Source organism: Entelurus aequoreus, linkage group LG23 (assembly GCF_033978785.1).
Source record: "Entelurus aequoreus isolate RoL-2023_Sb linkage group LG23, RoL_Eaeq_v1.1, whole genome shotgun sequence".
Lineage (NCBI taxonomy): Eukaryota > Metazoa > Chordata > Actinopteri > Syngnathiformes > Syngnathidae > Entelurus > Entelurus aequoreus.
Genome location: NC_084753.1, coordinates 30,618,780 through 30,645,206, shown reverse-complemented (window position 1 = coordinate 30,645,206; position 26,427 = coordinate 30,618,780). Strand labels below are relative to the sequence as shown.

The 26,427-nt window shown below is 39.2% G+C and overlaps 1 protein-coding gene across 3 annotated transcripts in view; it reads left to right on the top strand.

The window, feature by feature from the left end:
* cdc42bpab (CDC42 binding protein kinase alpha (DMPK-like) b) overlaps positions 1 to 26,427 on the top strand; it is a 225,563-nt gene that overhangs the window by 66,334 nt on the left and 132,802 nt on the right. For all 3 annotated transcript variants that reach the window (XM_062034850.1, XM_062034851.1, XM_062034849.1), the window contains exon 2: positions 19,211 to 19,302. In XM_062034850.1, coding sequence (XP_061890834.1) covers positions 19,211 to 19,302 — 92 coding nt within the window. The remainder of the gene's footprint in view (positions 1 to 19,210; positions 19,303 to 26,427) is intronic.

The window sequence follows — 26,427 nt, the reverse complement described above, 5'->3', positions numbered from 1 at the left end:
CTGCAAAAAAGTTGGCACAGGGGCATTTTTACCACTGTGTTACATGGCCTTTCCTTTTAACAACACTCAGTAAATGTTTGGGAACTGAGGAGACCAATTTCTGAAGTCGTTGTCGTATTTTATGCTTCATAAATTTTCAATGGGAGACAGGTCTGGACTACAGGCAGGCCAGTCTAGTACCCACACTCTTTTACTACGAAGCCACACTGTTGTAACATGTGCAGAATGTGGCTTGGCATTGTCTTGCTGAAATAAGCAGGGGCGTTCTTGAAAAAGACCTTGCTTGGCTGGCAACATATGTTGCTCCAAAACCTGTATGTACCTTTCAGCATTAATGGTGCCTTCACAGATGTGTAAGTTACCTATGCCTTGGGCACTAATAGACCACCATTCCATCACAGATGCTGGATTTTGTATTTTTGCGCCTATAACAGTCCGGATGGTTCTTTTCCTCTTTGGTCCGGAGGACACAACGTCCACAGTTTCCAAAAACAATTTAAAATGTGGACTTGTGGACCACAGAACACTTTTCCACTTTGAATCAGTCCATCTTAGATTGGCTTGGGTCCAGCAAAGCCGGCGGCGTTTCTGGGTGTTGTTGATACATGGCTTTTGCTTTGCATTGTAGGGTTTTAAGTTTCATTTACAGATTTAGCGACAAACTGTAGTTACTGACAGTGGTTTTCTGAAGTGTTCCTGAGCCCATGTGGTGATATCCTTTACACACTGATGTCGGTTTTTGATGCAGTACCGCCTGAGGGATCGAAGGTCACGGGCATTCAATGTTGGTTTTCGGCCTTGCTGTTTACGTGCAGTGATTTCTCCAGATATTACGGACCGTAGATGGTGAAATCCCTAAATTCCTTGAAATAGCTCGTTGAGAAATGCTGTCCTTTAACTGTTGGACAATTTGCTCACGCATTTGTTCACAAAGTGGTGACCCTCGCCCCATCCTTGTTTGTGAATGACTGAGCATTTCATGTAAGCTGCTTTTATACCCAATCATGGCACCCACCTGTTCTCAATTAACCTGTTCACCTGTGGGGTGTTCCAAATAAGTGTTTGATGAGCATTCCTCATCTTTTTTGCCACTTGTGCCAGCTTTTTTGAAACATGTTGCAGGCATCAAATTCCAAATGAGCTAATATTTGCAAAAAATAACAAAGTTTACTAGTTCAAACATTAAATATCTTGTCTTTTCAGTCTATTCAATTGAATATAAGTTGAAAAAGATGTGCAAATCATTGTATTCTGTTTTTATTTACCATTTTCACAACGTGCCAACTTCACTGGTTTTGGGTTTTGTTCACACACTTAAATTTTATTAACCAAGTTGTAAATTTTAATCAAACATTTTATTCAATTTTATTTGACACGAAAAGCACAGACTCCGAGGTGGTAAAATACATGTAAAAGGTAAGACACGTAATAAAAAATGTTGCTAATGTTATTTAAATTGATTATTATTATTAGTTGTTGTGGTTTATTTGTGACTAATTTAGATCCATCTGTTCTTTTAAATTATATTTCAAGTTGAGTTTTGATGGTACAATAAATACTCATGTTTTCAAATTAATGAATAATCGTGATTACAACATCAATCAAAATAAACGTGGTTATTTTGTTCGCTATAACCGCCCAGCTCTACAATATTGGCGATGTGCCACTCCACGGGATGTTTGTGTGTCGTGCTAGCTATGCCCAGTTTGCCCTTGGCACATTTCCGTGGATAAGTAATGATTTCCATTGCAAAATGGGCACGGGGTTCTGTCTGGCACCCCTGGCTCTGCCTGTAGTGATCGCCCTGTTGTCCGCTGACTAAAGAGCAAGATGGCCATCAGAGAGGGCGGGGCCTCATGCACACATCTGTTGGGAGGACCTCTGGCTGTGACAAAATTGGCCTGTTTTGTATTTTCATTTGTAATTGAGCTAAGTTACTAGATGCGTTCGGACTACTTGCAGTGGTATTTCTAGAAACAGCATCGGCGTGTCGAGTTATTCAACTTTGTTAGCATAAGTCAGCTAACAATTGAGTCAATAGGAGTCGCTCTATTCCGCCTTTAAAGCACTCTAAAAAAAACCTCCAAAAACCTCCGTCAAGGTTTTATATCCATGATGTAAGAATATATGTAATGTAGTAACCTTCATAATAACTTGTAACATTTACATATTTTGATCATTTTAAGCATACAGCGGTGTGTTATTTCACAGATCATCACAACGTTCGCCTTTTCCTTCTGCAAAAACAACACTTCTAACTAGAGACGTCCGATAATGGCTTTTTTGCCGATATTCCGATATTGTCCAACTCTTAATTACCGATTCCGATATCAACCGATACCGATATATACAGTCGTGGAATTGACACATTATTCTGCCTAATTTTGTTGTGATGCCCCGCTGGATGCAGTGAACAATGTAACCAAAATAAATCAACTCAAGTAATGGAAAAAAGTGCCAACATGGCACTGCCATATTTATTATTGAAGTCACAAAGTGCATTATGTTTTTTTAACATGCCTCGAAACAGCAGCTTGGAATTTGGGACATGCTCTCCCTGAGAGAGCATGAGGAGGTTGAGGGGGGCGAAGTAGCGGGGGGTGTATATTGTAGCGTCCCGGAAGAGTTAGTGCCGCAAGGGGTTCTGGGTGTTTGTTCTGTTGTGTTTATGTTGTGTTACGGTGCGGATGTTCTCCCGAAATGTGTTTGTCATTCTCTTTTGGTGTGGGTTCACAGTGTGGCGCATATTTGTAACAGTGTTAAAGTTGTTTACACGGCAACCCTCAGTGTGACCTGTATGGCTGTTGACCAAGTATGCATTGCATTCACTTGTGTGTGTGAAAAGCCGTAGATATCATGTGACTGGGCCGGCACGCAAAGGCAGTGCCTTTAAGGTGTATTGGCGCTCTGTACTTCTCCCTACGTCCGTGTAGCACTCCGTACAGAGGCGTTTTAAAAAGTCATACATTTTACTTTTTGAAACCGATACCGATAATTTCCGATACTACATTTTAAAGCGTTTATCGGCCGATAATATCGGCAGTTTGATATTATCGGACCTCTCTAATTAAATCATAATATTCCACACGGCTTGACAGAATGAAGGTTTTGCTGCAGGGCTGTCATTTCTATCTTTTTGTGATGCATAGTTTCCCCCAAAAAAACAGTTTTTGCATTCTAGGAAAAGCAGTTTGTGCAAAGTTCTCCCTCTTCCAGTGGTCCAGTTATGGTCAGACGGCGGGGAAGGCCGTCCACAGGTTTCTCCCTGTGTTCCTGTCCAATCCTGAAAAGTCACCCTCTCTTTCCATCTCTCTCTCCCCCCCGTCTCTCTTAAAAAGCGGCATTTTTGTGTCGTTACCTCACTGTGGTGGTAAATAATATCTGTGATGGCTTCCAGATGTCCCTCCATTCCACTCTGGTGCGGTTGTAAGGGTTGGACACTTACTGTAACTGGCTCCGATGCCGACTGGCCTCGGAGGCCCTCCTCTCCTGTACGCTGTTTCTTCTGTGACTCTTTTTCCATTCCATCACGGTCCTGTCTTTGCTGCTTGCATTTTCCCTCTTCATGGTGTTCTTCCACAACCATGTTCCGTAGTCAATTGAAAGTTTCTTAACCGCAGACGAGCAGCATGCATCATCGTCCTGTTAGACCTAACAGACGAGTTCATTATTTACGAAGGATGGATCTGGTCAGTCCACTTGGGTTCATGCCAACTAGGGCTGCAACAACTAATCGATTAAAATCGATTATTAAAATAGTTGCCGATTAATTTAGTCATCGATTCGTTGGATCTATGCTATGCGCATGCGCAGAGTTTTTTTTTTTTTTAATACTTTTTTTTTTTTTTTTTTTTAAATTTATTTAAATAAACCTTTATTTATGAACTGCAACATGTACAAACAGCTGAGAAACAATAATCAAAATAAGTATGGTGCCAGTATGCTGTTTTTTTCCCCAATAAAATACTAGATAGGATAGAAATGTATTTTGTCTCTTTTATCCGATTATTAATCGATTAATCGAAGTAATAATCCACAGATTAATCGATTATCAAATTAATCGTTAGTTGCAGCCCTAATGCCAACAGAAAGTTGTTGTCCTGATGGCTTACCTTGTTTGGCCTTGCAGGAAGGAACTCCAACCTTGTCTTAATTTTAAGGCCAAGTATTATACGAACTGACTTATTTACACGTACAGTCAAATCTCAATTTTCGAACCTCCCTTTTTGCCAACTCTTCGATTTATGAGCCATTGGATGGAGCCAAATGAGCGAACCATGTCTGTGTGTACGGGCGCTTCATTCATTCATTTCCTGTCCTGCCGGCAGCCATTGTGTGCCGCAGGGCGCGGCCAGTTTGGGGAGGCGGAGCTTCACTTCCGCGTTTCATAAAATAATTTATTGTAGCTAGGGCTGCAACTAACGATTAATTTGATAATCGATTAATCTGTCGATTATTACTTCGATTAATAATCGGATAAAAGAGACAACTACATTTCTATCCTATCCAGTATTTTATTGGGAAAAAAACAGCGTACTGGCACCATACTTATTTTGATTATTGTTTCTCAGCTGTTTGTACATGTTGCAGTTTATAAATAAAGGTTTATTTAAAAAAAAAATAATAATAATATTTTTTTTTTAAATTAAAAAAAAAAAAAATATAAAACTAGCATAGATCCAACGAATCGATGAATATATTAATCGGCAAGTATTTTAATAATCGATTTAATCGATTAGTTGTTGCAGCCCTTATTGTAGCGTATAAGGACAGGAGTTGAAGGAGGAGCATCAAAAGATGGCGCTAATTGTTTTAATCACATTCAGACGTTGTTTTCTTATCAGCACACAACAATCCACACCGGAAATGTGTCCCATGAAAACCAATAACAAAAGTTCCGTGGGTGAATTATGTAAACCCACTACAATATATTAAAAAAAAATATCCACACTTAGACTTCCTTTTATTGTCATTCAAATTTGAACTTTACAGTACAGATAAGAACAAAGTTTTGTTGAATTAGCTCGTTGTAGTGCAGGATAAAAGAGCAATAAGGTGCAGATATAAATAAATAGATTACTGTTGCTTTTAAAAAAGGCTTAAAAACCCTTATTTTTTAAAAAGCCTTTTGTTAGATATATTAGTGCTAGTTCTAGCTATTAGGCTGTTCTAGTTTTTGTTTTATTTTACTATTTATTTTACTCGTTGGGGGCAGCTATTTGTGGTTCTAGTGTTGTTTTTTTTTGTTTTTTAAATGCACTGAAGCACTTTGAGATTGTTTGTTCAATGTAAAGTGCTTTTATAAATAAAATCTATTATTATTATTATTACTGTACAGATAAATATATTGCACTTTAGCATATGCATCCATGTTTATGGATGTATGTTATATTGCCTTTATATTCCAGCGAGTTAATCCGTTTTGGGGGGAAATTGAGGGGATTATTATGATGCGTTCAAGAGTCTTACGGCCTGTAGGTTCTGCTACGGAGGATGCGGAACCTCTTTCTAGAGTCCAGCAGTGAAAACAGTCTTTGGTTGGAGTGGGAGGAGTCTCTGCAGATTTTCTGAGCCCTGGTCAGGCAGCTGCTTTTTGCGATTTCCTGGATAGGAGGAAGAGGAGCCCTTATGATCTTTTCTGCCGTCCTCACCACTCTCTGCAGAGACTTCCAGTCTAGGGCACTGCAGGCTCCAGTCCAGACAGAGATGCAGTTGATCAGTAGGCTCTCTATAGTGCCTCTGTAGAATGGGGGGAGGGAGCTGTGCTCTTTTCATCCGACGCAAAAAGTGCATGCGCTACTGAGCTTTTTACAAGAGCTCCGGTGTGTAGGGACCAGGTCATATTGTCAGTTATCTGCACCCCCAGGAACTTGGTGCTGCTTACAATCTCCACTGCTGTGCCATTGATGAAGAGTACAACATTTATCGAACACTTGCCTCAGACGCAGGTGCTCGCTGTTCCTCTTGCAGGAAAGGGCGACAACAGGGGCTCCGACACAAGCTCGCCGGTTAGCATCATCTAGCTAGCTTACTTGTTTTCCACTTGGCTGCTAATCGTATTTGGATGATTACAATCCCAACACTGTTAGTCCCCAACCAGTTGTAGTTGTAGAGTATTTATTATTAATGACTAGGGTTGTCCCGATACCAATATTTTGGTACCGGCACAGATACCAAAATGTATTTCGATACTTTTCGATACTTTTCTAAATAAAGGGGACCACTTGAAGTCATTATTGGCTTTATTGTACCAAAAAATCTTACGGTACATTAAACATATGTTTCTTTTTGCCAATCAAAGAACAATATTGTCCTTAAATAAAATAGTAAACATACAAAACAACTTGTGTTTTAGTAGTAAGTAAACAAACAAAGGCTCCTAATTAGTCTGCTGATGTATGCAGTAACATATTGTGTCATTTATCAATCTATTATTTTGTCAAAATTATGAGGGACAAGCTGTAAAAATGAATTATTAATCCACTTGTTCATTTACTGTTAATATCTGCTTATTTTCTCTTTTAACATGTTCTATCTACACTTCTGTTAAAATGTAATAATCACTCATTCTTCTGTTTGGATGCTTTACATTAGTTTTGGATGATACCACAAATGTAGGTATCAATTCGATACCAAGTAGTTACAGGATCATACATTGGTCATTTTCAAAGTCCTCATGTGTCCAGGGACATATTTCCTGAGTTTATAAACACAATAAGAATTTTAAAAAGAGGCAAAAAATAATTATTTCAACAAAAAATATCGATGTAATCATACTAGTATCGACTAGATATGCTCTTGTACTTGATATCATTACATTTGATGTCAGATGTAGATGTAGATCCACCCAATGCATTTGTTTTCATTTAGGAACAGCGTCATTAGCGGTGACACCGGTGAGCTACGGTGTGTAGGGAAGCATGTTTAGCTATTCCTCGTCCTGCAGGGATGATACTTGTAAGAAACTTACTTTATTTGTCGCCATGGAGGCCAGGATTAGTGATTTAGACGTAGCCAAAACGCTGCCGACTGCGGATGGATGTTAGCTGCAAGCTGGATAGTCATGTCTTAAAGCACGTCTTCCTGAGGGTGTTTCAGTGTTATAACTTCACCTTTATTGTTAGTTTTTAAGCCAAAATGCGTCCGTCATGTTGTCAGCCATGTTTACTTCCGTAAACACTGCAGTGTGTGCGTGCGACGTCATGTCGTCAGCCATGTTTACTTCTGTAAACACTGCAGTGCATGCGACGTCACGTCGTCAGCCATGTGTACTTCCGGAAACACTGCAGTGTGTGCGACGTCATGTCACGTCTGCATGTGGGTCAGATTGCGTTCACATTAAAAATCTTTTTTTTTTTTAATGTAATGTGAATAGACGGGATTTGTCCCAAAAATCCGAATTGGACATCGGACCCTGCAGGGTGAACGTAGCCTTACTTAGCCCATGAGTCGGACTAACTTAAGATTTTTCACACAGCCTAATGCAGGTGCTGTTCAGCTACATCATGAAGAGGGTCGCAGTTTCAAGAGCCCAAGGTCTCAGGGGTCGCACATAAAAAATTGCATGTTTCTTTAGAAACAATTATAGGTTATATTCCTTTGAGACTGCGTTTACTTATTTACAAAGTAAACACATCAACTTTCACACTGCACTGTCAATAAGTTCATTATTTTGCCCTCGCTACTCGTTTCCAGCGTGTGCAGCGAGACAGATAGTTAACAGCATGAAGAAACAGAAGCTAGGTTTTGTTGCTGATTGATGTTCCTTCTTTCGAATTGATTTTCCTCCTCAGTTTTATAATTTTGTGTGTCTTCCTTTATTTTCGGTTTGTAAGACTGAAAATATAAACATTACAAAAATACAACGTCCATTGTGTATTTTACTTAAATAAAAAAGGTTTAGTGTTAATACACACAGCAAACATTGCACACATGTGGTTTAACACAATTGAACCTAAGGTGTAGCTTTATCGCCCTCCCGTGGTCAAACTCAACGCGACATGCGTCTAACCAGTTTTGATTACCAGAGTTAAACGGCCAAAAACAGCACGACCGCGTATACAAAAGGCATCACAAAGTCAGCGATTGAAATATTGAAAGTCAGATTTTCGCGATTTAATTTGATAATTTCCCGGGTCAATGGTCCCATCTTCTTCTACTCCCCCACTGCCGCTTCATTGTGACCCATATGCTTCGCTGTTGCCCCCCGCGGTCTGCACTGCAAATAGTCAGTGTTCAAAAACAAGAAAAAAATGAAATAAAATTAGGGGTATTTTATTTGAACTAAGCAAAATTATCTGCCAATAGAACAAGAAAATTTGACTTGTCAAGACTTTCCAAAACAAGTAAAATTAGCTAACCTCAATGAACCCAAAAATACCTTTAAATAAGTGTATCCTCACTAATAACAAGTGCACTTTTCTTGGTAGAAACAAAAAAATATTAGACCTTTTGCCCAATATGTTGAAAAATATTCTTAAATTAAGTAAATGCTAGTGCCATTATCTTGACGTAATGATATGCGCTCGGCATTACATTTCTTGAAACCAGCAAACTTATACTAAAAACTAGTTTATTTTTCTTAATGGAAAGGCAACAAGGCAACCGCTTGTTACTCTCGGGGTCTACTAGCCGCTCAGGCAAATCATATGGTCTAAAAATGCATTTTTCCATCGATAACATGACATCATCGCGCCAAGTGCGTGCTCTTTTAGTCAATTAGTGCGCATATACAGTATACAGCCCGGCCCCAGGCCAAAACATTTTTAATTGTAATTTTGAAGAATTCATCTGAATGTGCATGAACTATTTCTGTTCAAAATAGTTTGAAATGTCACATTTTAAATGTTTACTGTACTGTGCCAACTGTACTACTTTATGAGTGCGTATTTTCTATTGTTTCATTGAAAATAAAACCGCAAAGTCCATTTGGCTGTCATCTGTTTTAATATGAGACACACTTGTGTCAAAGTCATGATTTTTTTTTTTCATGCTTGGAATAAGAAATTATTATTTAAAAAAAAACAGTTTTATACTTGTGAGTGTTGATGACACAGCTTTGCAACACTTGATATTCTAGTTTCAAGCATGTTTTACTCAATATAGGTCATCAAATCTCAGCAACAAGCTGTAATATCTTACTGAGATCATTTAGGACCAAAACAAGTAAAACACTCTAACACAGACCTGGGGAAATTAAGGCCCGGGGGCCACATGTGGCCCGTTAAGCTTTTCAATCTGGCCCGCCGGACATTCCGAAATATTTTTTTAGATCTTTAAGATGGAAACTGTAGCTGCCATTATGATGTGCAGTGAGGTTTTCTAATGACCGGAAGTCTTCAACTATACAAAGTTCTTCAATGGTTGGAATCTGCACTTTTGGATGATATACTAGTTACTATGGTAATCTAATTAGTTACTATGGTAATCTACGTCACAGCAGCTCAGACGAGGCACCAAGCAGTGTGGGCGGGAAGCGTTTCCACAGGCGCGGAAGGAGATTTTCACAACAAAGCTCTAAAGCTTAGTGATATATCAGATGTATCAGATTGTAGGTGGGTTTATTTTGTACCCTTTGCGTTCATATTTCACTGTTTGTTGCATTTTTGTTGCGTTTCACTTGATTGTAAAATATGTCGATCGAAAGGGGGCGTGACATTCATATTTTGTCAATATTCAGTGTTTTATCGTTCATAGAAAAAAGTAAAATTCCATTACGTTTTTTAAGGCGGTCTGTCATAACGTTTTTAGCATTCAATCAGACATTATTGTGAGGTTTTGTATTAGTGTCCCTAAAAATCAGATATACCGCAGTGTTTCCAATAAACTGCCAAGATACCTGTGGCGGTGGGGGCGTGGCTATGGGCTTGGTCACCATGACATCATCGAGTAATTTGCATAATTTACTACAATGATTTGATTTTCTCTAAAAAGGCTCAAAAAACGTATACTTACTAATTAATAATAACAGTTTTGTTTTAAACGTCCATCCATCAATCCATCCAATTTACAATATAATTACAACACTTTATGTACATATTTATACATAGATTTTAACAATAAGTTATTCACTGAAATATATTTATTAATTGTGGTTCCTACAAAAAATATATCTTATAAAATATAAAAGCTAAAATGTCTCAAAGCTCTGCCCCTTTAATTAGTGCATACTAAATAATTTAACTTTAGCCTACTACTACAACCATATTATTTACCAGCAACATAAAGTGAAACAGAGGCAGAGGTGTCCTGCCACAGTCAGAAACAAATAAACAGAAAACAGTAGTGGTGGTAGATAGACACAGAGCTTCATCAAACATCTGATCCACTGAACAAAGAGCTCCAAAAATCTTGAACTTTAGACTGCCATCAGTTTTACTCCCTACACTTAACCATGTGTTTCCTACTGCCCGCAGACTTTGCACCCTTTGTTATATACACATGTTGTGTTTCTAATATAAATACATTTAATAAAGTCAAATACAAATAAGGCAACAAGAGAAGTATCCTACACTTCTTTTGTAAAGTAAATCTGAACAGCCGATATGGGCATCTACATCAACTATATGATTTGCCTGAGAAGCTGGAAAGGACAAAAAAAAATAATACTTTTTTTTTTTTTTTTTTAAAATTTTATTTTATTTGTGGCGGACGTAATTCTTTCGTGGCGGGCCGCCACAAATAAATGAATGTGTGGGAAACCCTTTACCGGCCCCCAGACACATTTTTTTCTCTAAATGTGGCCCCCGAGTCAAAATAATTGCCCAGGCCTGCTCTAACATAAAATCTGCAAATATCACCCTTATTTGAGATATTTAATATTGCTTGGATTTCAGTTTTTGCAGTGTGGCGGGCGTACTGCATACGTGAGCAAGCCGGTTTTGCATGGTTTCATCAAGCCTATTTGGGTGTTGTCCGGCGGGCCAAATGAAAAGCTTTTCGCAGTTGATTAGGCAATGTGTACAAAAATTGGAAAAATGGTTGAAAAACGTTGAGCAAAACATGTCTGTAGGGGCCTTTTGCAACAAAGTGCCCATAAGTTATTTCTGTATTACAATAGCATGTCTTCAAGTATTTTGCACACACCCCTTCAGGGCGTCCTCGTTTTGGAGCCACTCACGTTTTTCCAGTTCCACTGCCTCCGGAGACTGAGCACGTCGAATGTATTATTCACAGCGCAGAACGTAAGCGTGCACCGCAGTACACATGCAAGGGATGCATGCGCTTTAGCTTTAGCTGCGGAACGCATTGACTTAGGACTGTCATGGCCTCATTTTTCCAGTCCTGACTCACTAGTTGCCAAACAAAGAGCTTCAGTCCCGTCTCAGAGCCTGGATTGACAGGATCACTGTCGTAGTAACGGTTGCCATGTTTGGCTCCACCTGTGTGTTTTGCTCGCGAGTTAAGCGGCATGACAAGACGGCATGGTATTTGCTTACAAAAAAAAAAAAGAACACGGCATGTTGGACTGGCAGGCAGACACATTGATCGCTGGGTAAATGTGGGTTATTGAATGCTCGCAGTTAGGGTGTGTAGCTATGCTCGCCTCACACCCGTGAAGCACATTCCAAAGTACATTTCATCCTGGCGTGATTAGGTTATTAGCTGCTGTGTAGGGCTGGGCCATATGGATGAAAAAGTATATCTCTATACACTACCGTTCAAAAGTTAGGGGTCACATTGAAATGTCCTTATTTTTGAAGGAAAAGCACTGTACTTTTCAATGAAGATAACTTTAAACTAGTCTTAACTTTAAAGAAATACACTCTATACATTGCTAATGTGGTAAATTACTATTCTAGCGGCAAATGTCTGTTTTTTGGTGCAATATCTACATAGGTGTATAGAGGCCGATTTCCAGCAACTATCACTCCAGTGTTCTAATGGTACAATGTGTTTGCTCATTGGCTCAGAAGGCTAATTGATGATTAGAAAACCCTTGTGCAATCATGTTCACACATCTGAAAACACTTTAGCTCGTTACAGAAGCTACAAAACGGACCTTCCTTTGAGCAGATTGAGTTTCTGGAGCATCACATTTGTGGGGTCAATTAAACGCTCAAATTGGCCAGAAAAAGAGAACTTTCATCTGAAACTCGACAGTCTATTCTTGTTTTTAGAAATGAAGGCTATTCCACAAAATTGTTTGGGTGACCCCAAACTTTTGAACGGTAGTGTATATTTTTACTTAAACTCAATATTCGGCCACCCATCCAAATGATCAGCATCAGGTGTCCTAATCACTTGGCCCGGCCACAGGTGTATAAAATCAAGCACTTAGGCATGGAAACTGTTTCTACAAACATTTGTGAAAGAATGGGCCGCTCTCAGTGATTTCCAGCGTGGAACTGTCATAAGATGCCACCTGTGCAACAAATCCAGTCGTGAAATTTCCTCGGTCCTAAACATTCCAAAGTCAACTGTTGGCTTTATTATAAGAAAATGGAAGAGTTTGGGAACAACAGCAACTCAGCCACTAGGCCACGTAAACTGACCGGGAGGGGTCAGCAGATGCTGAAGCGCATAGTGCAAAGACTTTCTGCACAGTCAGTTGCTGCAGAGCTCCAAACTTCACGTGACCTTCCAATTAGCCCACGTACAGTACGCAGAGAGTTCCATGGAATGGGTTTCCATGGCTGATCAGCTGCATCTAAGCTATACATTACAAAGTCCAATGCAAAGTGTGGGATGCAGTGGTGTAAAGCAGTGGTCCCCAACCACCGGGCTGTGGACCGATTGGTACCGGGCCGCCGCCGAACAAGAAATTAAAAAAAAAAAAAATTTTTTTTTTTTTTTTTAAAATTAAATCAACAGAAAAACACAATATATACATTATATATCAATATAAATCAATACAGTCTGCAGGGATGCCGTCCGTAAGCACACACGATTGTATTTCTTTATGACCAAAAAAAAAAAAAAAAGTTTTTTTTTTTTTTACTACCTCCCTCCACCCCGGTCCGTGGGACAAATTTTCAAGCGTTGACCGGTCCGCAAGTACAAAAAGGTTGGGGACCACTGGTGTAAAGCACGTCGCCACTGGACTTTAGAGCAGTGGAGACGCCTTCCCTGGAGTGATGAATCACACTTTTTCATCTGGAAATCTGATGGACGAGTCTGGGTTTGGATGTTGCCAGGAGAACGGTACATTTCGGACTGCATTGTGCCGAGTGTGAAATTTGGTGGAGGAGGAATTATGGTGTGGGGTTGTTTATCAGGTGTTGGGCTTGGCCCCTTAGTTCCAGTGAAAGGAACTTTGAATGCTCCAGGATACCAAAACCTGTTGGATAATTTCATGCTCCCAATCTTGTGGGAACAGTTTGGAGCGGGCCCCTTCCTTTTCCAAGCAAGGTCCATAGACATGGATGACAGAGTCTGGTGTGGATCAACTTGACTGGCCTGCACAGAGTCCTGACCCGAACCTGATAGAACACCTTTGGGATGAATTAGAACGGAGACTGACAGCCAGGCCTTCTCCACCAACATCAGTGTGTGACCTCACCAATGCGTTTTTGGAAGAATGGTGGAAAATTGCTATAAACACACTCCGCAACCTTGTGGACAGCCTTCCCAGAAGAGTTGAAGCTGTAATAGCTGCAAAAGGTGGACCCACATCATATTGAACCCTATGGGTTAGGAATGGGATGGCACTTCAAGTTCATATGTGAGTCAAGGCAGGTGGCCAAATACTTTTGGCAATGTAGTGTACATCTCGATATATTTTCTGGTGAAAGTATACATGCAAAGATATGACAAGTACTGTAAACAGTCAGAAAATCAGTTGTAAGCATGGTTATGGAATTTCTACAGACATTTCTAGACTAGATAGATCTCATTGGGTGTTTGCACGTGTTTTGGAGAGGACCTGCGGGCTCTCAGTTTCACATGTGCTGGATTAGTGGAGCCCCTGAGTCAGCATCCAGCTACTCATCATGTCTCCCTTCTCCGAGCTCCGTCACGCTCTTCTCGGCCCTCGATTTCCTTTTCCCTCCGACTTTGCGTGGCGGGACGGTTCGATGCCATGTGTGCCCCCCAGTGGACACGCTTACTTAGTCAGTACGTGTCCATGCACTAAACCAGTCCCATTTGTCAAATAGTTTGGCTAGAAATAAGCATCCTATGACCCGGGGGTGTCCAAACCTTATGACCGGGGGGGCCACATTGGGCTAAAATAATTTGGCCCAGGGCCGAAAGCCGACTTCATGCAAAGTAACTATATCCTACAAATATGTTTGTGTACATATTATGATAATATAATGGATATATAATTAATAATTATTTGTGAAATTTTAACTCCTACCTTGTTTACTTCCATAAAGTTTTTTAATCAATCAGAAATATCAAGCTGCTAAAATGTGACAAACATGGTGTGGAGAGTGTTTTTTGCATCTTACCCATCATGCCTTGCAGCGGATTTAAAATGGGTGTGATTTTGAATTTTTTTACAATATCCACAAAGTTCAGTGAGCAGGTTGTGTTATGTGTGACCATGAGTGTTGACTTTTTGTGCTGGTTGAATTTTTTTCCTGCACCATGACTAGGGAAGGTTGTGTGGATTGGGTTGTATAAGTGAATGCTGTGCTTGCCGTCTTTAGAAATTACACTCCATGGCCTGAGTCACTCACATTGTCCACAAAATGGCAACAAATAAGCAACTGTCAATTTGCCAGATATTCAAATTTAATAAACGCCATGACAGATCTACACCTGACATCCACTGTAATGATATCAAGTACAAGAGCGTATCTAGTCGATGATTAGATCATTTATTTTTTATCGTCACAAGATCTTTTTTCCTTTTTAAAAACATCATATTATGTTCATAAACTCAGGAAATACACACGAGGACTTTGAATACGACCAATGTATGATCTTGTACTACTTGGTATCGGATCGATACCTAAAGGTTTAATTTACCGTCAGATTTTTTGTTAAAATAAAGGCAATAATGCAATTTTTTTGTGGTCCCCTTTATTTAGAAAAGTATCAAAGTATCGAAATACAATACTAATCTCTAACATTGAGATTAATAAAGTGCAAACTTAAAACTTCTGTCTTGAATAAAATACTATAGAAGAGAAATGTAGCGTTGCATATTGCATGCAAATAAACTCAGATACATCAATAAAGATACCTATAATTATTCAATAGTGTTACAAATCAATCAGATCAATAAGGTGACAACTTGAAACTTCTTTCTTGAATTAAATACTTTTTAACAGCTTTTTTTTTTTTTTTTACTGGCTCGAAGGGAATTGAACAATGTGACAACTATTTTTCCCTGCTAGTGCTGCTATACGCCCTAAGTGTTTTGTCTGTTGAAGCTACACACGCTGCGTAGTACGGCATGTAGTACAGTGTGTAGTACGGCATGTAGTACAGTGTGTAGTACGACATGTAGTACAGTGTGTAGTACAACATGCAGTGTTTCCCATAAACGCCAAGATACCTGTGGCGGTGGGGGCGTGGCTATGGGCGTGGTCACCATGACATCATCGTGTCATTTGCATAATTTACTACAATGATATGATTTTCTCTAAAAAGGCTCAAAAAATGTATACTTACTAATAATAATAACAGTTTTGTTTTAAACGTCCATCCATCCATTTTGCAATATAATTACAACACTTTATGTACATATTTATATACAGATTTGAACAATAAGTTATTCACGGAAATATATTTATTAATTGTGGTTCTTACAAAAAATATATCTTATAAAATATAAAAGCTAAAATGTCTCTTAAAGCTCTGCCCCTTTAATTAGTGCATACTAAATAATTTAACTTTAGCCTACTACTACAACCATATTATTTACCAGCAACATAAAGTGAAACAGAGGCAGAGGTGTCCTGCCACAGTCAGTAACAAATAAACAGAAAACAGTAGTGGTCAAATACAAATAAGGCAACAAGAGAAGTATCCTACACTTCTCTTTTGTAAAGTAAATCTGAACAGCCTATATGGGCATCTACATCAACTATATGATTTGCCTGAGAAGCTGGACAGGACCCAAAAAAATAAAAAATTAAAACAAATGTAAAAAAATTTGTATTATTTGTGGCGGACGTAATTCTTTCGTGGCGGGCCACCACAAACAAATGAATGTGTGGGAAACACTGACATGTAGTACAGTCTGTGGTACGGTGTGTAGTATGGCATGTTTACAGTGTGTAGTACGGCGTGTGTACAGTGTGTAGTATGGCGTGTGTACAGTGTGTAGTACGGTGTGTGTTACAGTGTTTAGTACGGCATGTAGCACAGTGTGTAGTACGGCATGTAGCACAATGTGTAGTATGACATGTAGTACACTGTGTGGTATGCTGTGTAGTACAGTGTGTAGTGTACGGCGTGTAGTACAATGTGTTGTACGGCATGTAGCACAGTGTGTAGTACGAAATGTAGTACAGTGTTTAGTATGGCATGTAGTACGGCATGTAGCACAGTGTGTAGTACGGCATGTAGCACAGTGTGTAGTACGACATGTAGCACAGTGTGTAGTACGACTTGTAGCACAGTGTGTAGTACGACATGTAGTACGCTGTGTGCTATGCTGTGTAGTGCGGTGTGTGGTACAGTGTGTAGTACAGTGTGTGGTACGTCGTGCAGCAGTCCCATTACGTCAGCCCCACTTTATTAATGAGCACTTAATGAGCTAATGTGTTTGTTTCATTTCACCAGGCGTTTCCCCACCTTTTGAAGGCGTGAACATGTCATTTCCCTTTGATTTACTTGTGGTGTCTGTAAAGTCGTGGCACACACCCACACCGACACACAAGGGTAGCGGGGTGTGGACAAATGGCAAACTTGTCATATTGCATATCAGCAGGTTAAATATTTAACCTTACAAAGTCCAACTAAAAAGTCCATCTGTATAATAATAATAATAATAATAAGTAGAATTGGCAATTTCTGAAGAAATTTCGGGTGAATGCTCCAATGCTGAAGCTGAACTAAAATGCTGATGTAATGACTGAAATGTAGTATGAATCTCGAAATGCTAAATGTTGGTATATAGCTGAAAGAGTTGCCATACTTCCGAGAGGGTACAAAGTATCAGAATCCATGATTATGAGCGCTAAATATATGAAATTAGCTAAAACGCTAGTATGCAAAGTTAGCATGCTAACAGGGAAACCGCTAGCATACTTCAAAGATGGCGGCAAGTAACAAAATCCATGGTTATTTGATTAAGAAGTTCAAAGTTAGCTATAAAGTTAGCAAACACATTTTTAGCGTTCTACCATTAGCATGATGGCAAGAGAACAGCTAGCACCTTTCTGCGATAGCACCAAGTGACGAGATCCATGATTATTAGGTTGAAGCTACACCTCACTCCTACCCACTTCTCCAAAGTGGGCTGGCTCAGGGTGGAGGACAGAGTCAAACAACTTGCACTGAGCCTAGTCTATAAAATCCGCTACACCTCCCTGATACCGAAGTACATGTCAAACTACTTCCATAACGTAAATAACCGCCATAACCACAACACCAGGGGGAGCTCCACTAACCACGTTAAACCCAGATTCCGATCTAACAAAGGTCTTAACTCATTCTCCTTCTATGCCACATCAATGTGGAATGCACTCCCAACAGGTGTAAAAGAAAGTGCATCTCTATCCTCCTTCAAAACCACACTAAAAGAACACCTCCAGGCAACTACAACCCTAAACTAACCCCATCCCCCACCACATCCCACCTTCCCTGATTGCAATTAATCCAATGTAAATAATCAAATGTATATACTCATTATTATGCTTTCTGAGCTCACTATGTTCACTACTTGCTGTACATATCCTACCAAGTCAGACCTACACTGTTTCAATGTCCATTTCTCAGATGATATAATAGTTGATGACTGAAGTGCTGATATCAACCAAACCTAAATCCCCCCGCCCCAACCCCCTCCACATCCCACCCCCCGGATTGTAAATAATGTAAATAATTCAAAGTATATACTCTGATGATTAACTTGTGTGATGACTGTATTATGATGATAGTATATATTTGTACCACAAATTGATTACGTGGACCCCGACTTAAACAAGTGAACTTATTCGGGTGTTACCATTTAGTGGTACGGAATATGTACTGTATTGTGCTATCTACTAATAAAAGTCTCAATCAATCAAATCAATCAAAACGTACAAACTTAGCTAAAATGCTAGCATGAAACGTTAGAATGCAAATATTACCATGCTAACAGATGAAGGCCTGGCATACTTTTAAGATGGCGGCAAATAACTAAATTAATGATTATTATGTTGAAAACAACATATTTACTAAAGTGGTAGCAAAAAAAAGTTAGCATTTTAATGTTAACATGCTAACATTAGCATGGCAACTAGGGAGTTATTTGAATTGCTCTCTACAAACGAGGGAAATGGTGACTTCCACTCACAATCCTTAAGTAAGACAAGAACACACATGCTTTACTTTTTTATGCATTCTAAAGTGCAAGTGGCCTAGTGCAGTGGTCCCCAACCACCGTGCCGCGGACCGATTGGTACACAAGAAATTAAATTAAAAAAAAAAAAAAATGTTATTTTTTTTAAATTAAATCAACATAAAAAACACAATATAAACATTATATATCAATATAAATCAATACAGTCTGCAGGGATACAGTCCGTAAGTACACATGATTGTATTTCTTTATGAGAAATAAACAAAAAACAAAACAAATTCCACCATAACCCCCCCCCCCCCCAAGCGTTGACCGCTTGACAGCTACAAAAAGGTTGGGGACCACTGGCCCAGTGGTTAGAGTGTCCGCCCTGAGATCGGTAGGTTGTGAGTTCAAACCCCGGTCGAGTCATACCAAAGACTATAAAAATGGGACCCATTACCTCCCTGCTGGGCACTCAGCATCAAGGGTTGGAATTGGGGGTTAAATCACCAAAAATGACTCCCGGGCGCGGCACCGCTGCTGCTCACTGCTCCCCTCACCTCCCAGGGGGTGATCAAGGGTGATGGGTCAAATGCAGAGGATAAATTTCACCACACCTAGTGTGTGTGTGACAATCATTGGTACTTTAACTTAACTTAACTTTGGTGCGTGCGTGCGTGCGTGCGTAAAGCTGGCCCCGTGAACAACCACTAAAAAGTTCAGATTTGACAAAAAAGTCCGAATTGGACATCCCGCCCTGCAGTGTGAGCATAGCCTAAAAGTCACCACTTGAACTTGACCTTACCTTTTTCTTCTCCACAGCCAAACCCTTCACGTCCAAAGTGAAGCAGATGCGCCTGCACAAAGAAGACTTTGAAATCCTCAAAGTGATTGGACGAGGAGCCTTTGGAGAGGTAATGTACCTTTTTTTATGTCTTAAAGTAGCAGTAGAGTGTAAAAACAAGTTGACTTTATACCCTTGTGTTTCATTGTATCCATTCAACCATATGCAATTGTGTTTACAATCTGCAAAACGTGTGAAAATACCGTTTGAACATCGCAAAATACCACAAATTCAGGCTGCCATTTTGAATATTCCGCTCTGAATACCTTCGGTAATTTCCGTTGATTCTATGTCACTGTAGTCACACTTCTGCACTCTGATCAATCACACTGGAAATACACAAAAATGTGAAAGAGATGTGCTGTTTATCATTCACAATCCTTATGAAAGACAAGAACACACATGCTTGACTTTTTTATGCATTCTAAATAGAGATAAATGCTTTAAAATGTAATATCGAAAATTATCGGTATCGGTTTCAAAATTATCGGTATCGGTTTCAAAAAGTAAAACGTATTACTTTTTAAAACGCCGTTGTGTACACGGACGTAGGGAGGAGTACAGAGCGCCAATAAACCTTAAAGGCACTGCCTTTGCGTGCCGGCCCAGTCACATAATATCTACGGCTTTTCACACACACAAGTGAATGCAAGGCATACTTGGTCAACAGCCGTATAAACAACTTTAATACTGTTACAAATATGCGCCACACTGTGAACCCACACCAAACAAGAATGACAAACACATTTCGGGAGAACATCCGCACCGTAACACAACATAAACACAACAGAACAAATACCCAGAACCCCTTGCAGCACTAACTCTTCAGGGACGCTACAATATACACCCCCGCTACCCCCTACCCCCCACCTCAACCCCGCCCACCTCAACCTCCTCCCTGTCCCAAATTCCAAGCTGCTGTTTTGAGGCATGTTAAAAAAAATAATGCACTTTGTGACTTCAATAATAAATATGGCAGTGCCATGTTGGCACTTTTTTCCATAACTTGAGTCGATTTAATTTGGAAAACCTTGTTACATTGTTTAATGCATCCAGCGGGGCATCACAACAAAATTAGGCATAATAATGTGTTAATTCCACGACTGTATATATCAATATCGGTTGATATCGGAATCGGTAATTAAGAGTTGGACAATATCGGGTATCGGCAAAAAAGCCATTATCGGACATCTCTAATAATCGTTGTTGGCTCTCACAAACTCTGCTTGACTAGCATTGTTGTTGATGGGTAAGGGATCTGTGGTTCCTCCTCTACATCACAGATCAGGTGACTGGCTCATTCTCTTCTCAAAATAGCTTGGGAATCTCTGTGAGATTAATACTAATTTGATCATATCTATTTACTCGCAAACTTTGTTAGTCTGTTGGTCTCATAAATCAGATATATATGATAATAGCTTCAATACAGAGGCAACTTGATTTCCATTCTACCGGTAATTTAAATGCTCAACATCGCCTTGTAACAATCTCACTGCTTAGAACCTGCAACATGGTGAAAACAGGGGTCAGGGGTCAGTCTGAAGCCTCTTTTCAATCATGTGTCCAAATCCAGTTTGTGGGTTTTGTCTACCTGTCTGCTTTGACAGACGACTTGTCAAAATCTAGAACTCGTTCCTTGAGGCAGAGGTTTTTGTAAGACGATACCAAGACGATACATAGCGGTAAAAGGACTACCCTGTTATTCCTTAATACCTTGATAGCTGAGCTATAAGAAGCAGAAAGCCGTGAGAGGGTCTTGCTTTCTTGACGCATTCCAGTCGCAATGAGCTGTATTGGTCTGCTGCTTGAGCATGACTCCACTTGCAGCTCAAACAAAACATGTCAGTTCTCCATTCAGAGCCAAGCCGTTGCAGATATATAGCAGTGATGTAGGTGAGTTTTATACATGCATACAGGGAAGGTGGAAGTCATTGTATCACTAGGTTTTCATGTTGGAAGGACAAGCTTCAGTTAATATTAGGGGTGTAACGGTACACAAAAATTTCGGTTCGGTACGTACCTCGGTTTAGAGGTCACGGTTCGGTTCATTTTCGGTACAGTAAGAAAACAACAAAATATAAATTTTTTGGTTATTTATTTACCAAATTTGCAAAATCTTCCACCAAAAATATTTTTCTTAGTGGAATATTTGATGTGAAGTAATCGGAACCTTGGATAGGTCAATAATTCATAATAACATTGATTTTGATTCAATATTATGTTTTGAGCAATGACCGTTTGAAAGAAAAAAAAAAACAGCTTTGTTTTATTAGTCAACATTGCAACTTTTTCTAAATTACATTTAACCTTTAAGCTTTTTTATTTCACTTTTGTTATGTTTTTGTTTATTTTAATAGTATTTTTAGAATGTGCCGTGGGCCTTTAAAACATTAAATTTTAATGTTACCTTATTATCATCACCGTCAATCACTAAACAATTTGAACTCCTTGCCCTGCAGCTTGAATTCTCACATGGCCAACCTCTCGCAATTGTAGGCTGTTATAGACCTCCCTCTGCCTCCACTGAAGCTCTTGCCTCGCTTGAATCCTTTATGAGTGGGTTAAAAGCTAGTGAACTTCTCTTGGTTGGTGATTTAAATTTTGACTGGTTAACTTCCTCTTCTGATAACCTTAAAGCTGTATGCAACTCACTAAACTTAACTCAATTAATCACTTCCCCAACTCGACCCAATACTAAAAACTCCTCAAAATCATCTTTACTTGATCTAATTCTAACCAACGCTCCCCATAAGTACACTGGCACTGGGGTGTTTGCCAATGACTTGAGTGACCATTGTACAATTGCAGCTGTAAGAAACTGCAAGCTACCAAAATCAAAACCCACTATTACATGCAAAAGAAATATTAAAAACTTTTGCCTCCCAGCTTTTATATACGATTTAGCTGCCTTTCAGGGGAACAGAGTTGCTTTAATTGATGATATTGAGATAGCGTTGAAATACTTTTATAATGAATTTCAACGTATAGTCAATAAACATGCTCCCTTTCGAAAACTTAGAGTTAAAGGTCGAAATAATCCCTGGTTTTCCTCTGCAATTGGAAACCTTCTCAAAGAGAGAGACGTTGCTTGGGCCAGGGCTCGAAAAACAAAGACAGAGGCTGACTGGCTTAGCTTTCGCCAGCTTAGAAATAAATGTACTTCGCTTGTTAAGAGGGCCAAGTCTAATTTTTACCTGCATGAATGCAAAAAACATATAAATGATCCCAAAAAGTTTTGGCAAACCATAAAAGCTTCTTTAAATCATGTGACAACAAATGACTTTCCAAGTCCTTTAATTACTCAATCTGGTACTTTGTCTGATAAGACAACTATATCAAATTGTTTTAATGAGTATTTTGTTTCTGCCGGATCCTTGTTTGAGTCGTTGAATCCTCAATTGTCAAATGTTGGTTTAACTAATGTTAATATACCAAATACACCACAGGCTGTAAATAGACGCAGCACCTGCACTTTTGAGTTCACACCTGTATCAATATCCGAGGTAAACAGTGCACTAAAGAGCCTGGACACAACTAAAGCAGCAGGACCTGACCAAATTGAACCCTTTTTCTTAAAATTGGCTGCTGATTTTGTTGCTGAGCCTCTCTCGCATATTTTTAACCTAAGTCTAAAAAGTAAAAGCATTCCAAAAATCTGGAAATCAGCCTTTGTTCTTCCCCTGCTAAAAGGGGATGAACCCACAAATATAAATAATTACAGACCAATTTCTAAATTATGCATTTTAGCAAAATTGTTTGAGAAGATCATCAGTAACCAGCTAGAGGATTTTTTAGAATCAAACAATATTTTATCTCCATTTCAATCTGGTTTTAGAAAACAGCATAGCACTATTACAGCTGCTCTTAAGATCCTCATTGATTTAATCGAGGCTGTAGACGGCAAGAAATATTGTGTCGCCCTATTTATTGATTTGTCAAAAGCATTTGACACAGTAGACCACAGTCTGTTAATTCAAGCCCTTCATCGCGTTGGATTATCTAAAAATGCAGCTGCTTGGTTCACAGACTATCTCTCCAGCAGAACACAACGTGTACAGGTGGCTGGGACCACCTCTTCATTACTGGACATTACCAAAGGCGTTCCACAAGGCTCAGTGCTGGGTCCCATTTTATTTTCTATCTACATAAATAATCTTTGTAATAATTTGTCAAATGCAATGTACCATTTTTATGCAGACGACACCATTATTTATTGCTGTTCAACCTCCATCACTCAGGCTTTTGAGTTTTTACAAGTTGCTTTTGATGTCATCCAGGCTCGCTTATTTGATCTTAAATTGGTTTTAAATACAGATAAAAGCAAGGTAATGGTTTTTTCTCATTCAAGGGTGCTACTGGAAAATATTCCAAATATTGTAACATCAAATGGAAACCTTATAGAGCAGGTCTTAAATTACAAGTACTTGGGTTTTACTCTTGATCAGGAGCTTTCATTTCAAGCCCATATTAACAACTTGGTCTCTAAGCTTAGGGTAAAGCTTGGTTTCTTTTTTAGAAATAAAAACTGCTTCTCTCTTAAAGTCAGAAAGAAATTGGTGACAGCAACTATCTTGCCTGTAATTGATTACGGAGACGTGCTTTATTTTAGTGCTTCATCTAAATGCCTCCAGTCCTTGGACACTGTTTTTCATTCAGCACTAAGATTTGTTACTGGCTGTCGTAGTCTCACCCACCATTGTCAACTGTATATGAAGTCAGACTTATCTTCATTGAGTGCACGCAGATACACACATTGGCTGACTATCATTTATAAGGCTCTTTTAGGTTTAATACCTCCATACTTGTGTACTCTGTTACAAAGAAAAAGCAGCTCTTATGCGTTACGTTCTAACAATTTGTATGTTTTAACTGTTCCTTATGTACGGACTGAATTTGGCAAAAGAGCTTTTGGCATTGCTGCCCCTATGGCATGGAATGCATTGCAGACGAAACTGAAACTTACAGAACTACTTCCATTTGGAGCCTTCCGTTCTGTCCTGAGGGACAAACAGCGAGAGACGTTTGCACAGTGCCTGTGTTTTTAAAGATGTAAATCTCTGTTGTTTTACAGTTCTCTTATGTATTTTAAAATGTATGTCTTAATGTATTATTTTTGAAACTGCTCTGTGACATGTGCTGTTGACCTCTTGGCCAGGTCACCCTTGTGAAAGAGATCTTGATCTCAATGGGTTTTCTTATCTGGTTAAATAAAGGTTCTATTAGCTGTGGGCCGCAAATGGCCTCCGGGGCACACTTTTGACACCCCTGCTATAGAAAATAAAAAATTAAATCTGATAAATCTATGGATAAAAAGCAGAGCCTGGCGACGCATGCGCGTTTATCATAATTCTCTCGCTCTCTCTGTCTCTGCCCCTCCCTCACCAATGCTGCTGCGCGCACAATTTTGTTTTTAACCCCTTCTTAACCCTGAATGTACATTGAAAATACACGCAACCCTAACTCAAAATGCCGGACATTTGAGGCATTTAAGGAACTCCGCCCTGACAGCTCCGCAAAAGAGGACATGTCCGGTGAAAAGAGGACGTATGGTCAGTCTATCCTAGCCCGTTAGCTGCTAGCATGCCGTGTGTTGTGCCTCGGTGTGCATTGTTTACACAACGTACGTTACGCTACTTAATATATCCATGTGGAAACTCGTTCGGTACACCTCCAAACCGAACCGGAACCCCCGTACCGAAACGGTTCAATACAAATACACGTACCGTTACCCCCCTAGGTGATATGGACCAAAACTGATACCGCGGTATTTTTAGTCCGAACACTTGCTTCAGGTTGCCACTGAGAAGAACTATTTCTTGCAGGTTTAGTGCCAGGAAGTTACGTGGTCTGTGTAACATTTATTTGGTCTGTTATTCTTATTTAAGTGTGGAAATGAATATATGTTATGCAGTAATTATTATTTGAAATTTATTGGATCAAATTGTTGTTTTAAAGCAGCACATTTGCTATATTTCGTTATTTATTTTAGTTATACAGTCCTGCACTGTAGTCCCTACCTGTTGTTTCCGGAAAAGAAAAGATGAACGCGGCGAAGGCCTACAGTGCGTTTGAAAAACATTTTTAAAACTGCCATACTATCGCGGTAACTTTTCCTGTTTTATCTACAATTTCTTTGCTCTCTGCAGCACTCGTCTAGTTTCTCTTCTCACGCCGCGCATGAAAGCAACAGCGGGACAGCGAGACGGCGCAACCAAACTTGAAATTTGGCACTGTTACACGATTTCGCTGTTTAACGTGACCACTTCCTGTTTTACAGACTCAGTGTGCTTCATTCGTTCCGACCACAAAACCTACAGATCTATCGAACGTTTTATCGAACACATTTTATATTGATATCGATGACATGTCTATCGCGATGTTTATTGACATCGTTTTATCGGCCCAGCCTTAGCTATAATCTACGTGAAGGAGCCCACAACTGTTTTCATTTGAATGTTCACAATATTTCATGGTTGCTCACCAGGAAACCTGACAATGTATTAAATCCATAAAGTGTTGTATGCTCCCTTACATGTCATACAGATATGGAAGGATTAGGGTTGTGCGGTATGCCGGTATTAGTATAGTACCGCGATACTAATGAATCATTTTCGGTACTATACCACCTCTAAAAAATACCGGTCAAAATGTAAACAAACTCCATTGGTGGATCTACACCTAACATTCACTAAAATAATACCAAGTACAGTAGCGTATCTAGTCGATATTATAACATCTTCTTTCGTTTAAAAAAAATGTATATTATGTTTATAGACTCGGGAAATATGTCCCTGGACACATGAGGACTTTGAATATAAACAATGTATGATCCTGTAACGACTTGGTATCAGATTTATACCCAAATTTGTGGTATCATCCAAAACTAATGTAAAGTATCAAACAACAGAAGAATAAGTGAATATTACATTTTAACAGAAGTGTAGATAGAACATGTTAAGAGAGAAAGTAAGCAGATATTAACAGCAAATGAACAAGCACATTAATAATTCATTTTCTACCACTTGTCCTTAATAATCTTGACAAAATAATAGAACTGCATACGTCAGCAGCTAAATTAGGAGCCTTTGTTTGCTTACTTACTAATAAAAGACAAGTTGTCTAGTACGTTCAGTATTTTATTTAAGGATAAACTTGCAATAAGAAACATATGTTTAATGTACCGTAATATTCTTTT